General features: G+C 37.4%; 1 protein-coding gene across 5 annotated transcripts in view; it reads right to left on the bottom strand.

Moving 5' to 3' along the window:
* Positions 1–13,480, bottom strand: part of VPS13D (vacuolar protein sorting 13 homolog D) — a 101,260-nt gene that overhangs the window by 43,420 nt on the left and 44,360 nt on the right. For all 5 annotated transcript variants that reach the window (XM_058039179.1, XM_058039181.1, XM_058039180.1 and 2 more), the window contains 13 exons: positions 12,374–12,584; positions 11,013–11,260; positions 9,642–9,833; positions 7,780–7,906; positions 7,168–7,310; positions 6,227–6,357; positions 4,758–4,933; positions 4,519–4,642; positions 3,711–3,946; positions 2,848–2,956; positions 2,063–2,223; positions 1,097–1,205; positions 153–332 (listed from right to left, as the gene is read on the bottom strand). In XM_058039179.1, coding sequence (XP_057895162.1) covers positions 153–332; positions 1,097–1,205; positions 2,063–2,223; positions 2,848–2,956; positions 3,711–3,946; positions 4,519–4,642; positions 4,758–4,933; positions 6,227–6,357; positions 7,168–7,310; positions 7,780–7,906; positions 9,642–9,833; positions 11,013–11,260; positions 12,374–12,584 — 2,147 coding nt within the window. The remainder of the gene's footprint in view (positions 1–152; positions 333–1,096; positions 1,206–2,062; positions 2,224–2,847; positions 2,957–3,710; positions 3,947–4,518; positions 4,643–4,757; positions 4,934–6,226; positions 6,358–7,167; positions 7,311–7,779; positions 7,907–9,641; positions 9,834–11,012; positions 11,261–12,373; positions 12,585–13,480) is intronic.

Below are 13,480 nucleotides of genomic sequence, written 5' to 3'. Positions count from 1 at the left end.
ATACTAACTACTTCTGGTTTATGATATTCCATCCCCTTCATGTCATTATAAAGGCAGCTTTTCATAAGGATTTAAAGATGTAATACTTATAAAGAGTATTTCCAGTATAAGCAAAGAATGTAACTAGATTCTAGTCAATGAAGGACTGTCACCTGCAGAACTCTGGTTGGCCCATCTGGGATGACTCTCACAGCCAGAACTCCTGAGCCAGGCCTCATCTTTTGGTTTGTGAACTGCTGTTCAGGTGGAACTGGCCCCAAAAGTTCAAGAGAGTTTTCAGGACCTAGAACAACTTCAGCTCCATCATGAAGACCTTGCATTCCACCCTTTGCCTGGAGAAAGGAAAAAAAGGAAGGAAAGAAAATTAAGTAATTAAGCAACAGGTAAATGTTTCAGATAACTATTTACATATATTAATTTAAAATGGTATTTTTATTTCCTCTTCTTATTCTTCAGAACTAAAAGAAGATCAGTCCAGCAGCATTTTACTTGATATTACTAAAGTTTCTACTCACTCATGTTTAATTAGTTGGCAGATAAAAGGAGCAGCCAAGATCAATAATTAAGTAATTGATAATGAGGCAGGTAATAGATAATTAAGTGGGAATTAAGTATTCCCACTGCACTTTTAAAACTGAAGCTATCACATCATTGAGGGACATTGGAAAGTCCTTCCTGAAAAGCATTCCAAAATGATAGGAAGCTTTTAAAAGATGAACTCTGGACTTGTGCATGAGAATGTAAATCCTTACTGAGCCAATCCTGAGTTACTGCTGTCTAAAGACAGCAATACAGAGCTTTTTTTGGCTGCTTCAAGTAGTAACTTACTACCCTGCAGTAAATGATCAATGCAATATCATGGTACTAACTAAAATACTTTTCTAATTTCTAATTAATAGTGCAAGACCTTTTATTATTTGAAATTAATAAAAACATTCAAATATAAACTTAAAACACAAGGTGCTTGCACAAGTTTGTTTCACTCTATATTCTGAACTTGTCTCAAAGCTTGTAGCTCCCTTCAATACTAAGCCCAAATGACTGTGATCTACATCAGCAAGAAACAAAACAGGTTTGACACATGATCAGCACTGACCTGGACTACAAGGCCAGGGATGCCACAGGTCAGCTTTCCATCCTGGAAGCTCCATGTCTGGGTGGTGCTGCGCCGCCGGTCCGGCCGTCTCAGCATCAGGGGCTCGTACCTGCAGGGGAAGCCTCAGTGCTCACAGGATGCTCCTCAGAACCTTTACTCTGCACTTGTGTTAATACTGAACATTTATTTTGCCCCAGTTCGTTTTCCTAATCTCTCTTTTGAAGTGCTCTGTCAAGAGTCACCTGCTGAAAAGGCATCAGCCACGCTTTTACAAGTATTGCCAAGTCACACAGGTGATGGTGAGATTGTCTAATAAAACCAGACAAAATCCAGCTCCTTCATATTCCTTCAGAACAGTGTCTTTCCATATTCAGAGACTGTCAGATCAAGCATGTTTTCAAAGACATTGTTAGAAACCCTCATCAGTTTCCTGAGGAACTGTATTCAATGTATGCATTTCAAGGTATGATCTGTATTCAATGTATGGACTGTGTTCAATGTATGTATTTCAATGTATGGACTGTGTTCTATGTATGTATTTCAATGTGTGGACTGTGTTCAATGTATGTATTTCAATGTGTGGACTGTGTTCAATGTATGTATTTCAATGTATGAACTGTATTCAATGTATGAACTGTATTTCAATGTATGAACTGTATTCAGTGTATGTATTTCAATGTATGAACTGTGTTCAGTGTATGTATTTCAATGTATGAACTGTGTTCAATGTATGTATTTCAATGTATGAACTGTGTTCAATGTATGATCTGTATTCAATGTATGATCTGTATTCAATGTATGAACTGTGTTCAATGTATGTATTTCAATGTATGATCTGTATTCAATGTATGAACTGTGTTCAATGTATGAACTGTGTTCAATGTATTTCAATGTCTGGACTGCATCCAATGTATGTATTTCAATGTCTGGACTGCATCCAATGTATGCATGCATGTATTTCAATACCTGTTATTAGTGACAGCTGCTAGGCCTGCAATATCCAAAATCATACTGGAGTCCTCAGAGCGAGGGGAAGGTTTGTGGGGGTTGTGAGGAACTGAAGAACCTTCATGGCAAAGCATTCCTGAGTCTGTCATCCTCCAGAGCTGGGATCGCTTTCCTGGCTCCTGTTACAGAAAAATTCAACATTTAAATACAGTACAAAGCAAATATTTTTGTTCTGTTTTGCTATCAGAGGCTCTGAATTATAATTCTTGGAATGTATTGTATATATTTAACTTCAGAGCCCTGAATTAACAATTAGGAACTAGACTGGATAAAGGCTTCTGCTTGAACTCTGATATTCAATGAATACACAACAGCAGCTAGATGAAGAGCTGCATTCAAAAGCTGTTTGTTAATCTCAGCAATATTTAAACACAGTTTCTGTTTCTTAAGAGCACCAGAAATAGATGACTTGGCTTACAATGCTCCCAAAAAGGAAGCACGTCCTACCTTGTAACTTCATGAGAATATTCAACACACAACTACCATATTCTGCTGTCTAGGAGGCATTTACAACCTTCCTTGCCACTTTATTCCAGTTCCCTTTTCTGTTACCTTTACTCCTACAGAAGTCTTATACAGAAGCACCACCACAATTCAAAATAAAATAACCTATCAGTTTGGAGGTTTGGAGTCCCTTTAGAAATTAGAACTTTTTTTTTATCTTGTCCTACTCTCAGCATTTGATTTTACTTCAGCACATAGCAACAGCATTATTAAAAATAAAGCCAAATGTATTCTGGTACCTTCTTTTTCAGCAAAACTCGTTGAGTCTTTGGAGAAACATCAAGGACAAGCTCTGCATTTGCAGCATCCTTATTTGAAGTAACTGGTCTTACACTTGGCTCCTGTGACCTGGAACCAAGAAAACAGCATCATGTTTGTTCAGCAGCTTCTTCTGTAGCACCAATTAGAGCTGCATCAAAATTCAGCTGGAAGTTTACACTTCCAATACAGTCCATCACACTAACATTTATATTGGGGTTTTATCCCCTCTTGTTAGGAATTACTATGGCAAGCTGGTAACCTGAGTAAATTCTTAAAAGGGGCTTTGATTTCTCACTGGAACTAGGAACTTCACAGGAAAAACAGATTTATTAAAAAACAGTTTCCTATCTCATTTTGAGGAAAGTAACAAAGCCCTGTATCAACCTCCCAGAGCTGTTTTCAGTGGCATATAAACCAGTGCAAGCTTAACCCTCACACTTTACCACAAATAGGTGACTTGTGGTAAAGTGTCCTTTATACACCAAAAATCATTAAGTCCCCAGAGGAGGACCCCAAACATCCCAACTCTTCCAAGACCACATAGTGGGGTCACAGCAGATGCCAGATGCTAAATCCTTCTCACTGTGTGACAGAATATACTGTCAATCTGCACCTCTAAAGCAAAGGCACTATGTCCAAATGAGATAAAACACACAAAATACTGACAGCCAGACAGTTTCTGAATTTGGCATTTCTTCTGCTAGCTACAAGGTAGACAAAAGTTTAACTCCATGTGAAAAACTTTTGAATAGTAACCATAAAGAGAATAATAATTTGGTATTATTAACTAAAGCTTAATGTGAACATTAAAAGTATTTCCAACAAAGATATCAAGAATTACCCTGAGAAAGTATATGTAGCAGCAATATAGATGAAGTTTTCATAGTAAAGCAGTTTGCTGTCTTGGAAGTCATTCATGCAGCACATAACTTCTGAGGAGCCTGCTCCTTTCACTGTCAGGGTAATGTAGGGAGGCAGGATGGGCTCATCCCATGCATAATCCAGAGAGGTCATGGGCTTCACATCAGTGGACAGCCTGGGCTCCACCACCCCGTGCTGCTTAAACACAACTGGGACCTGCAACAGTCAGCAAAGAGGAGTTTGCTCATGCAGGAATTGTTAATCAAACAGACTTTTGCTATCATTTGCTTATTCACCAGGAGTTGCTGACTGAAACATGTTCAGATCACTTCTTTTCTTCCCCCCCACCAATAATTTCAATATGCATATTCTTCCATTCAGGTCTCAAGTAAAGAGAGTCTTAAAGGGATGATAAACATCATCTTTGCTTTTATCTATCATCTGTGTGTGAAATGTCTGCAAAATGTCTGCAGGTCCATGGAGCACCTCAAACCCCGCTAATCTAAATTACAAGATTAGAACAGATTAAATACCATCCCTCTCATTGGTAATACTCTCTTCCTTGTAAGACTTTTAAAGCACCCATGAAAGCCACAATGTTACCACTGTTATTTGAAAAAGATGATGTAGCTGTTACGACCAATTTTTACTACAACTTCAGAAAATTGCAATTACTACAGACAAACACAGACTTTCATTTTATTTCATTACACAAGTCAGTCATCTCCCACTTGTAACAAATATAGAAGAATTACTTTTTTGGTAAAAATGGGGTTTGGTTGTTTTACCTTGGAGAAATTGTCGATGCGGAAAGGCGGCGGCAGCTGGTCGGTGTCGCTGAACGCAACGCGGTACGTGGCTCCTTGAAGGGTGATTTCTACTCTTAAAAAGTAACATTTTCCCAGGGTGTCCCTGAAGCAGATCACAGTACAAGACATGTCAGCTTCTGATCTGCATTATCTGCAGTGTTAAACAGCTGCTTCTATCAAAACACAGCAGCTGCAGAGGATTGACAGGTCACAGCTACCTCATATTAATGTGGAACGAATTGTTCTTGTTGACCTCAAAGCCCCCAGACCAAATGCAGTTTGGGACTTCCATCAGCCTCACACACAACAGCTGATCATAATCATTGCGTGGCCAGTGGAACACAACACTGGAACCGGGGAGGGTGGAGATGTAGCCATCAGGATTGGATGCTCCCTAGGAACAGAAATTGGGAAATAATTGGTAAATAATCCAAGCACTGAAAAATCCAGAACAAATTCCAATCACTCTGTGATTAGTATACTATAAATATTTTCTTAGACAATCAAAAGAGATGTCATTAAATTTCAGTATCTTCTTTAGTTTGCTATTAGACATTTCTAGATTAATATTCTTAAGAGTGTTAACTGAAATTTCTCATTGATATGCCTAGGCACTCAGACCTTGAGATATTAATCTGAACACAAACAATTATCTCTGCCTTGTCACTGTTTTAGTTTGTGTCTTATGATCAAATCTCTTAGATGGGTGGATATCCATCACTTTGCTGCCATTTGCCTGTGTTGATTTATAGATGACATCTCAAAGCAATAGTTGTTTTGAGCCGTTCAATGCTTCATAAAATAAAGCAAGAAATTTCACAGTACTCCTGTGCTCTGGTAGTAACTACAACTATTCAATATTTCCTCTAAAATACAAACACAGCCATTCTTTTGTCAGGTGGATGCTGCTATTGGAATAATGAGAAAGATCCTCATAACCAGCCAACAATACTTTGAAGAACAATGTCTGCTCTCCTTGGTGGGCAGATGCTGTGACTAAGCGCAGTCCTGGGGTAACTTTATGATGCTCATATCCCCATTTGTCTTCTTAGCCCAGAAATAAGTTTTGCACCCTTAAAGACTGGTTCTGAGAGCAAAGAGGGGGGAAGAAGAAGCACACAGTTTGTTTTCAGAAACTGCACTCACTCTTCCACCTTCCTCCTCCTGGTTGTCCGTGCATGGACAGACAGTGGGACGGAGCTCTCCTTTGCTTTTAGATAGTTTTTAGCTAGCAGAGGCAGAGAAGTTCCCTGGATTGTGTTTTTTCTTTTTCTTTGTAGCTGTTTAAACCTGCTCTGGACTGAACACCCAGAAGAGCACTGGCAGCTCTCACCTATAGCCCACCAGGCTGGGCTTAAGCTGTGGCATTTCCAGCACTGGAGGGACTGACAAGAGACTGAGTGAGCTGAGCTACAGCCCACAGAGGTGCTTTCTGAGTTTGTCATCTCTTTTGGAGCAGCAAGAGGTTTTATTGGCTAGTATTGTTAATTTTTGTGCTGGTGAATGCTTTGCCTATTAAATAAACTGTTGTTTTCCACTTTTCTCCAAGGAAATATTTTCCCAAACCGGCTGAGGAATGAGCCACTGAATCTGCTTTCTAGAGGAACCCTTTTGGAGGTTCTCACCCAGATTTGCCCTAAACCAGGGCAGTACTGTACTAAAAAGTCTCAACCAGGAAGTTTCTTACCTGCCCTCTGGCAAACTCCCGCTGGACAAAGGCCAGTTTGTAGCTTGATTTATTGTCCAACAGGTACCGGGGAGCAAAGGTGACCATGCAGGTGTCAATGTAACGGCCTCTGCCTTTTTTAACATCAATACCTGGTCATAAAAGCAAGGTGAAAATATAGCTATTATTTACAAAAGAAAAAGACAGTCCCACAGTATATTTCAGGGAACATCAGTTCTTTCTTGGGTTCCTGAAATGAAGCCTTTGTGCCATACAACTGCCTTGCACTGGAACATTATTTTATTTTAAACAGTCAATGTAACCTTATGCCATCTGTTACCCTCTATTTCTCAAGTATAACCTAGATACTGAAGACAACTGAAGATAAAAAACCTGAAAACAATTCCCAATCACAAGTTTATCAATGCAAGTAATTATTTAACTTTTAAATATATGAAAAATTCCTTGACAATCACTGCAGAGTAACTTCCAGACTCTCATTTAATTCAAAAGTAAAACCTGCTTGTATTTTATGTACACCAGGAGCACAAGGAACCCAAAAGCTGCACTCCTGCACATCAGCCCATGCAGGCACCACCAAGCAAAACCCAGAGAAGCAGCTCATGGCTGAACAGTTACAGTGCACAGAAACTCAAAATAACCACAGTAATGTCATGGGATTTAGAATTAACATACAGAGGGAACAGACAGAACAGTTTGACAATGTAGTTATTAGCACTCAGTGATGAAATGTAAAATTAAAAATAACTGAAAGCTGATAAGATATAAAAATATGTAGATATAAAAATATTTAGAATACTATATTTGTCTAATGATTTTCTCACTCAAAAGCCTTTCAGAAGATACATTTTCCTGCTGCAATTGTTTTGGTTCTTGTGTCACTGCCATTGCATCTCACCAAGAGCTCCACAGGGTATTCCAGGGTTCCCATCACCACCTACCAATGTTATAGATGAGGCCTGGCCTGTTTCCATGCTGGATCACCTTGAGGGCTCTGACACCACTGCCACCATCCAGGGAGAAGCCCTGGCACCAGCCAGGCATGCCATCAGGATGGATTCCCTTTCCAACCCGCATTGTACAACTGAGGGCAAGAAGAAAACACAAAGGTTTGGTCATTTAAATGAAGGATCAGGTAACAACACAATGCTGGTGATCAAACACATGCACAGATGGAAAAAGAACATCTGTGTCTGGATGTAGAAGCATTTGAAGCCATGATAAATCTCTTACTGAGTGGCTCATTCTGCATTTCTGCCATAAGCCCTTTCAACAAGGAGTCAATGGCCATGTCCTGTAAAAGGCTTGGCAATTTCCAGACTGATTAATCATGATAGCATTTCTGTGTCTTTTATCTTTGAAATTAAAAAAAAAAAAATTAAAATTTGGAATAAATTGAGACACACCAAAGAATTAGCCAACCAAGGAGCTTTAGTAGGAAATGTCTAAGAACCCAGTATGCTCAACACAGTATTAAAAAAAATAACCATTTCACAGGTCATCTTAAAATTTTCATCTTTGTAAACTCCCTCCTGATTGCCCTTCTTACTTACAAGTTTGGCTGTTCTTTATCAGCATAGCAGAACAGCAGTGGGCTGAGGCTTCTAGCAAGCTCATGCTCCTCAAACTGACCAGCTGCATCTGTTTTTGCATTATCTTGTCTGAAGATAAGTGGCAATCCTTTACGTGAAAACAGAAGAAAAAAAGTGTCAAACTACACATCACCTTTGTAAAAATTAAAATGAGAACTGTAAAAATTTCAAATTAAGGAACCCAAGATATTTTTGTTGTAGTATTTTAGCCATTACTAAATGTATGTGTATGAATTCTCCTTCAAGTTGTTCTTAATCTTCTTAAAACTGCTGTTCACAGCTGCCTGTCATGAGACTGGTCTGTGCAGACCTGGAAGTGCCAGTGGAGTTCACACAGACTCACTGCAATTCAGACTGTTGCCTTCTTAAAGCATTTCAGTCTTTGAAAATCACAAATTCTAACAGTGATCTAACCTATACTGATTTATTGAGAGGTACAACAGCTCATGTTTGAAAAACTGTCATGCAGCAACTCAATGTATAAGTTATCTGCTGTAACATGCATCTAACGGTAGCTGCTGGCACTATTGAAAATATAAATTCTTACAACCTTTATTCCTCTTAAGTAGCATTTAAAAGCTTTATTTGGCTTGAGAGCAAATCAAAATACTACAGGAAATCCTTATTTCCCACTTGATGATTACAAGAGAACTTGCTTGTTTTGTTGATTAACCAATATGGAGCTGAAATGAGTATTTGAAGCCATGCTAAATCTTCTACTGATAAATTATATAATGATAATATAAAGATAGTGATATAAATAATGTATATAATAAATATAAACAAATAAAATAAATAATATATAATAAATAAATAATGTTAATGATAGTACAATGATAAATACTTACATGATAAATCTTTATATTTATATTAAAAATATATATTCTTAAAACCTTTATTTCTCTTAAGTAGCATTTAAAAGCTTTATTTGGCTAGAAAGCAAATCAAAATACTACAGGAAATATAGAATATATATAACAGATTATATATTCTATATATATATAATAGAAATATAGAATATATAATATATATATATATATATATCTCCTTATTTTCCACATGATGATTACAAGAGAACTTGCCTGTTTTGCTGATTAACTAATATGGAGCTGAAATTAGTATTTGAAGCCATGATAAATCTCTTAATGATAAATGATATAATGATAATATAATGATAGTGATATAAATAATATATAAACAATAAATAATAAATTAATAAGATATATAAATAAATAATGTTAATGATAGTATAATGATAAATACTTACATGAAAAATCTCTCATTTATATTTATATTAATAATATAAATTCTTACAACCCTTATTCCTCTTAAGTAGCATTTAAGAGGAATAAAGGTTGTAAGAATTTGGGTAGAAAGCAAATCAAAATACTCCAGGAAATCCTTATTTCCCATGTGATGATTACAAGACAATGTGTCTGTTTTGTTGATTAACCTCAAGTATTAACTTCAAATACTCATTTCAGCTCCATTAACCACTATGGAGCTGAAATGAGTATTTAAAGCCATGATAAATCTCTTACTAATAAATGATATAATGATAATATTATGATAGTGACACAAATAATAGATATATAAATAATAAACAAATATATAAAACATATAATAAATAAATAATAAATAAATAAATAATGATAGTTATAGTAAAATGATAAATACATTACAAATCTCTATTTATATTTTTATTAAAAATATAAATTCTTAAAACCTTTATTCCTCTTAAATAGCATTTATTTGGTTAGAAAGCAAATCAGAATACTGCAGGAAACCCCTATTTCCCAGGTGCTGATTGCAAGAGGACGTGCCTGTTTTGTTGATGAGCCAGTAAGGAGCTGAGATGAGGATTTTGAGGGAGCCCTCAGCGCGGCACACGATGCGGATGGTCAGGTTGAGCAGGCGCTTGTTGGCGTCGTACAGCCGCATCCTCACCATGTAGTTCTGGGTGCCTGGGGGGATCAGCAGCTCTTTGCAGATTGGGAAGTTCTCCAGCAATACCCCTGTGAAATAAAAGCAAAAAAAAGTAAAGCATCACCCACTCAAACAGGAGTTTTGATAAACATTTAAGCTGGCGTTTCTCATAACTTGATCTCCCTAAGTATTACAAAGAGCTCACCGTGATCACCTTTTATATCTGCCCAGTATGGTAAACTCTGATCTCATGAAGAAATTCCTCAATTTAAGTCACAAACACCAAAACTAGTTCTGTAAGGGACCCTGCTTAGGGCTAATTATTGCTTTAGGCATTACAGGTCTAGCCTGTGTTGAATAACTTCACATACTCTCAACAATTATTTCCGTCAAAAACAACAAAGAAAACCACCCACAATATGAGGAGCTTATTCTCCTTTTTACCACTCTTCTCTCCAGTTTTCACTCTCAGGAAAACAAGAGCTGAACAATGAACATTTTATGTGACAGCTTAGAGGAGCACAAACCAGGAGTGACAAATCAGGAGTAACAATGGTAATACTGGGTTGGTTTTTTCCCAATGCCTTCACTTCATTAAAAATAAGAAGTTCTGCTGTTTTTGACTTAAATTTAGGAAGAAATTCCTCAAAAAAAACCCAAGTTCTGTAAGGGACCCTGCTCAGGGCTAATTATTGCTTTAGGCATTACCGGTCTAGCCTGTGTTGAGTAACTCCACATACACCCTCAAAACCAATTATTGGGGTCAAAAAGAAAAGAGCAAAACCACCCAAAATATTAGGAGCTTATTTGATTTTTTCCCCTCTTTACCACTGTTCCCTCCAGTTTCCACTCTCAGGAAAATAAGAACTGAACAAGGAACATTCTAAGTGACAGCTTAGAGGAGCACAAACCAGGAGTGACAAACCAGGAGTGACAAGCCAGCAGGAACAATGGCAGTACTGGGTTGGTTTTTTCCCAATGACTTCACTGCATCAAAAATAAGAAGTTCTGCAACCCAATGAAATAATAACTGAAATGCTTTCTATTTTTCCATTCTGTGCCACAATTCCTTGCAGAACAAGTTTCCTGATGGTACAGAGAAGAGCAGCAAATGGTCCCTGAGCAGGAGCCTTACCCAGCTCAATATTCTGGGCTGTGTAATGCAACCCAATGAAATCATCATTTAAATGCTTTCTATTTTGCATTCTGTGCCATATTTCCTTGCAGAACAAGTCTCCTGGTGGTGCAGAGAGGAGCAGGAGCCTTACCCAGCTCGATGTTCTGGGCTGTGTCAGCTGTGTGCAAGGCAGCCTCTTTGCCAGGTTTCAGTGTCCCACTGATGGGCAAACCCTTCACGTAGAACTCCAGCTCACAGGGCAGCAGATTGCAGATCACCACAGTTGGCAGCAGATAAATGGTGTGCCCAGGCTGCCTGAAAATCTGCTTAGCACTGTCAGAGAATATGCTGGAAGGCATGTAATCTGGGTAATTTTCTTTCTTTATAGCCACACAGAACCTGGGAATGCAGACACGTGTGAGAGTCAATGAATCTGACAGAACAATTAAACTCCATCTTTCTGTATTGCACTAAGTCCTCAAAGATGCTCAAACTTCAGGATGAATAAGAAAAACAGCATTTAGAGCTGTTCTCCACATAATCACTTTGAAGATTATTATAAGGTATTTTATATTTATGTCTGACATTAAGACAATATGAGTTTTCTGATTTTTATCAAGGACTAAAGTTAGTTCCCCAAAAACTGGTCTGTTCAGAGACCTTAAAGAAAATGGCTATTAGAGATTACCACCTTTAAAACCAACTTTCATAAACTTTCAGAAGCATGTTCTTAACTGCTACTAAAAAGTGATTTTTAACCATTAAAGTAAACTATAATCATGTTCTTAAACATACATGCTGAATGTCTCCTTCACAGTAGATATATCTTTGCTCTAACACTTGACATTTCAGTTTTTCATTAGTTAAGGTGAAAAATTGAGTTGGTAAACCTTCATTTTAAATAATTAAAAGTTTATTTTGCTCCCTGTGATACATTAAAAACAGCATATTAGGGAATGAACTATGAAACTGACACACAGAAATAGCTATATAGTGGGCAAAGGTCATTTCCTGACACAATTTCCATAATCTCTATCCAAGTATTTCCTAAATTCAGAGCAGGTCTAAATCAATGGTATCAGAAAACTACAAAATTCCATTAAGTCCTCACTATGCAGAGACATTTTTGGCCTCAGAACTGAGCAGAGGACATTGAGGACAAAGAATGAATATTTGTGAACACTCTTTTGGAAAACCACTCATTATCCTCAGTGAGACTGAGCAGTTAGCTTATTGCAAGTTCACATTCTATTTTCTGAATTTTCTTTTTTTGAACAATAATATTCATAGCATGCTTTGTATTGTCAGAGGTTTAACAGGCACTGCCAGAGGAGCTTCAAGGAGCCCTGCAGAAACAGAGCAGCTACACTTCACTGCTTTCTCACCATTCAACAGACCCAATAAAACATCCCACTAAACTGCAGCAGCTTTCATCTCTAGCATTTTCTTTCCTGTTATTTACTTTCACAGGATTTATCAGAGCTTACAGAAAAAGAACTAGGCTTTAATTACCTGAAAAATCTGCTGTTCTCAGACTCCATGGAATGACACTCCCTCTTGCTGCTGCACACCTCTGCTGCCTTCTGCACATTAGTCCAGTGAATGGGAGCCTTGGAGAAGAAGAATCCCATTCCTTTGGGCCTGGCCTGCAAACGCCAGGATGTGAGATGCAATGGAATGGCAAAGGAATCTCCTGGCATCACTGCTGGAAGCACTACAGGCTCTGCAACCAGAGAAGAAAACACCCATATCAAAAGAGGCTCCTTTACTGAAAATCATAAAATTTTGAAGTAGTAAGTCTCAAATTTTTAAGGCAATAGGTTTAATTTTAATGTAAATCACTTCCTGCTTTATGCATGTTTCAAAAACCAACCTGTTATTTTCAGCTCTATTAACAATCTGGCAGCAGACTAATTTCAGTGTGTAAATCTGAAACAGCCTAAAAACTTGCTGGTACTCAAATTCTTCAGTGAAAATGCTTGTTTAAAAAACCTCAGTCTTCAAACCTTTTGGGTACATTATCAAGTATCATTAGATTTCTACACTAAATCTTTGCAAGGTAACACCAAAGGTGAATGCTTTACCTGTTAAATAAACACTTTTTTTTCCACTTTTCTCTAAGGAAATATTTTTCTGAACTGAATGCTGCTAAAGAGACAACTTTGCTACATACAGGAATAAGATTAAGTCTTTACAGAGTCTCAGCTTTTCTTTTTTATCTGAACAACAACTGAAAATCCTACTGGAATCTATCTCTTTTTGACTATCTTCTTCTTAGCATGACCCATATCCTGTCCAGGGAGATCTATGCTGGTGTGAAGCATTACAGACCAAGGTGAATCTTCTTGGGGAGAAAGCTGGACTCCCCACAGCACATAAAGAATGACAGCAATATGAATCACAGTGTGGCTATTAATCGTTGTGGTGTTGTGAGGGTCCCAGGATCAGGTGAGAGATGAGAATTGACTCCAAGTTCTCAGAAGGCTAATTATTATACTATACTATATTATACTATACTGTATTGTATTATATTGTATCATGTCAATACTGCATTGTATTGTATTGTTATATTATACTGTATTGTATTACATTATATGAAAACTATATACTAAAACTATA

Source organism: Melospiza georgiana, chromosome 22, assembly GCF_028018845.1.
Source record: "Melospiza georgiana isolate bMelGeo1 chromosome 22, bMelGeo1.pri, whole genome shotgun sequence".
Lineage (NCBI taxonomy): Eukaryota > Metazoa > Chordata > Aves > Passeriformes > Passerellidae > Melospiza > Melospiza georgiana.
The sequence above is the reverse complement of the archived record's forward strand: the minus strand, read 5'-3'. Positions and strand labels throughout refer to the sequence as shown.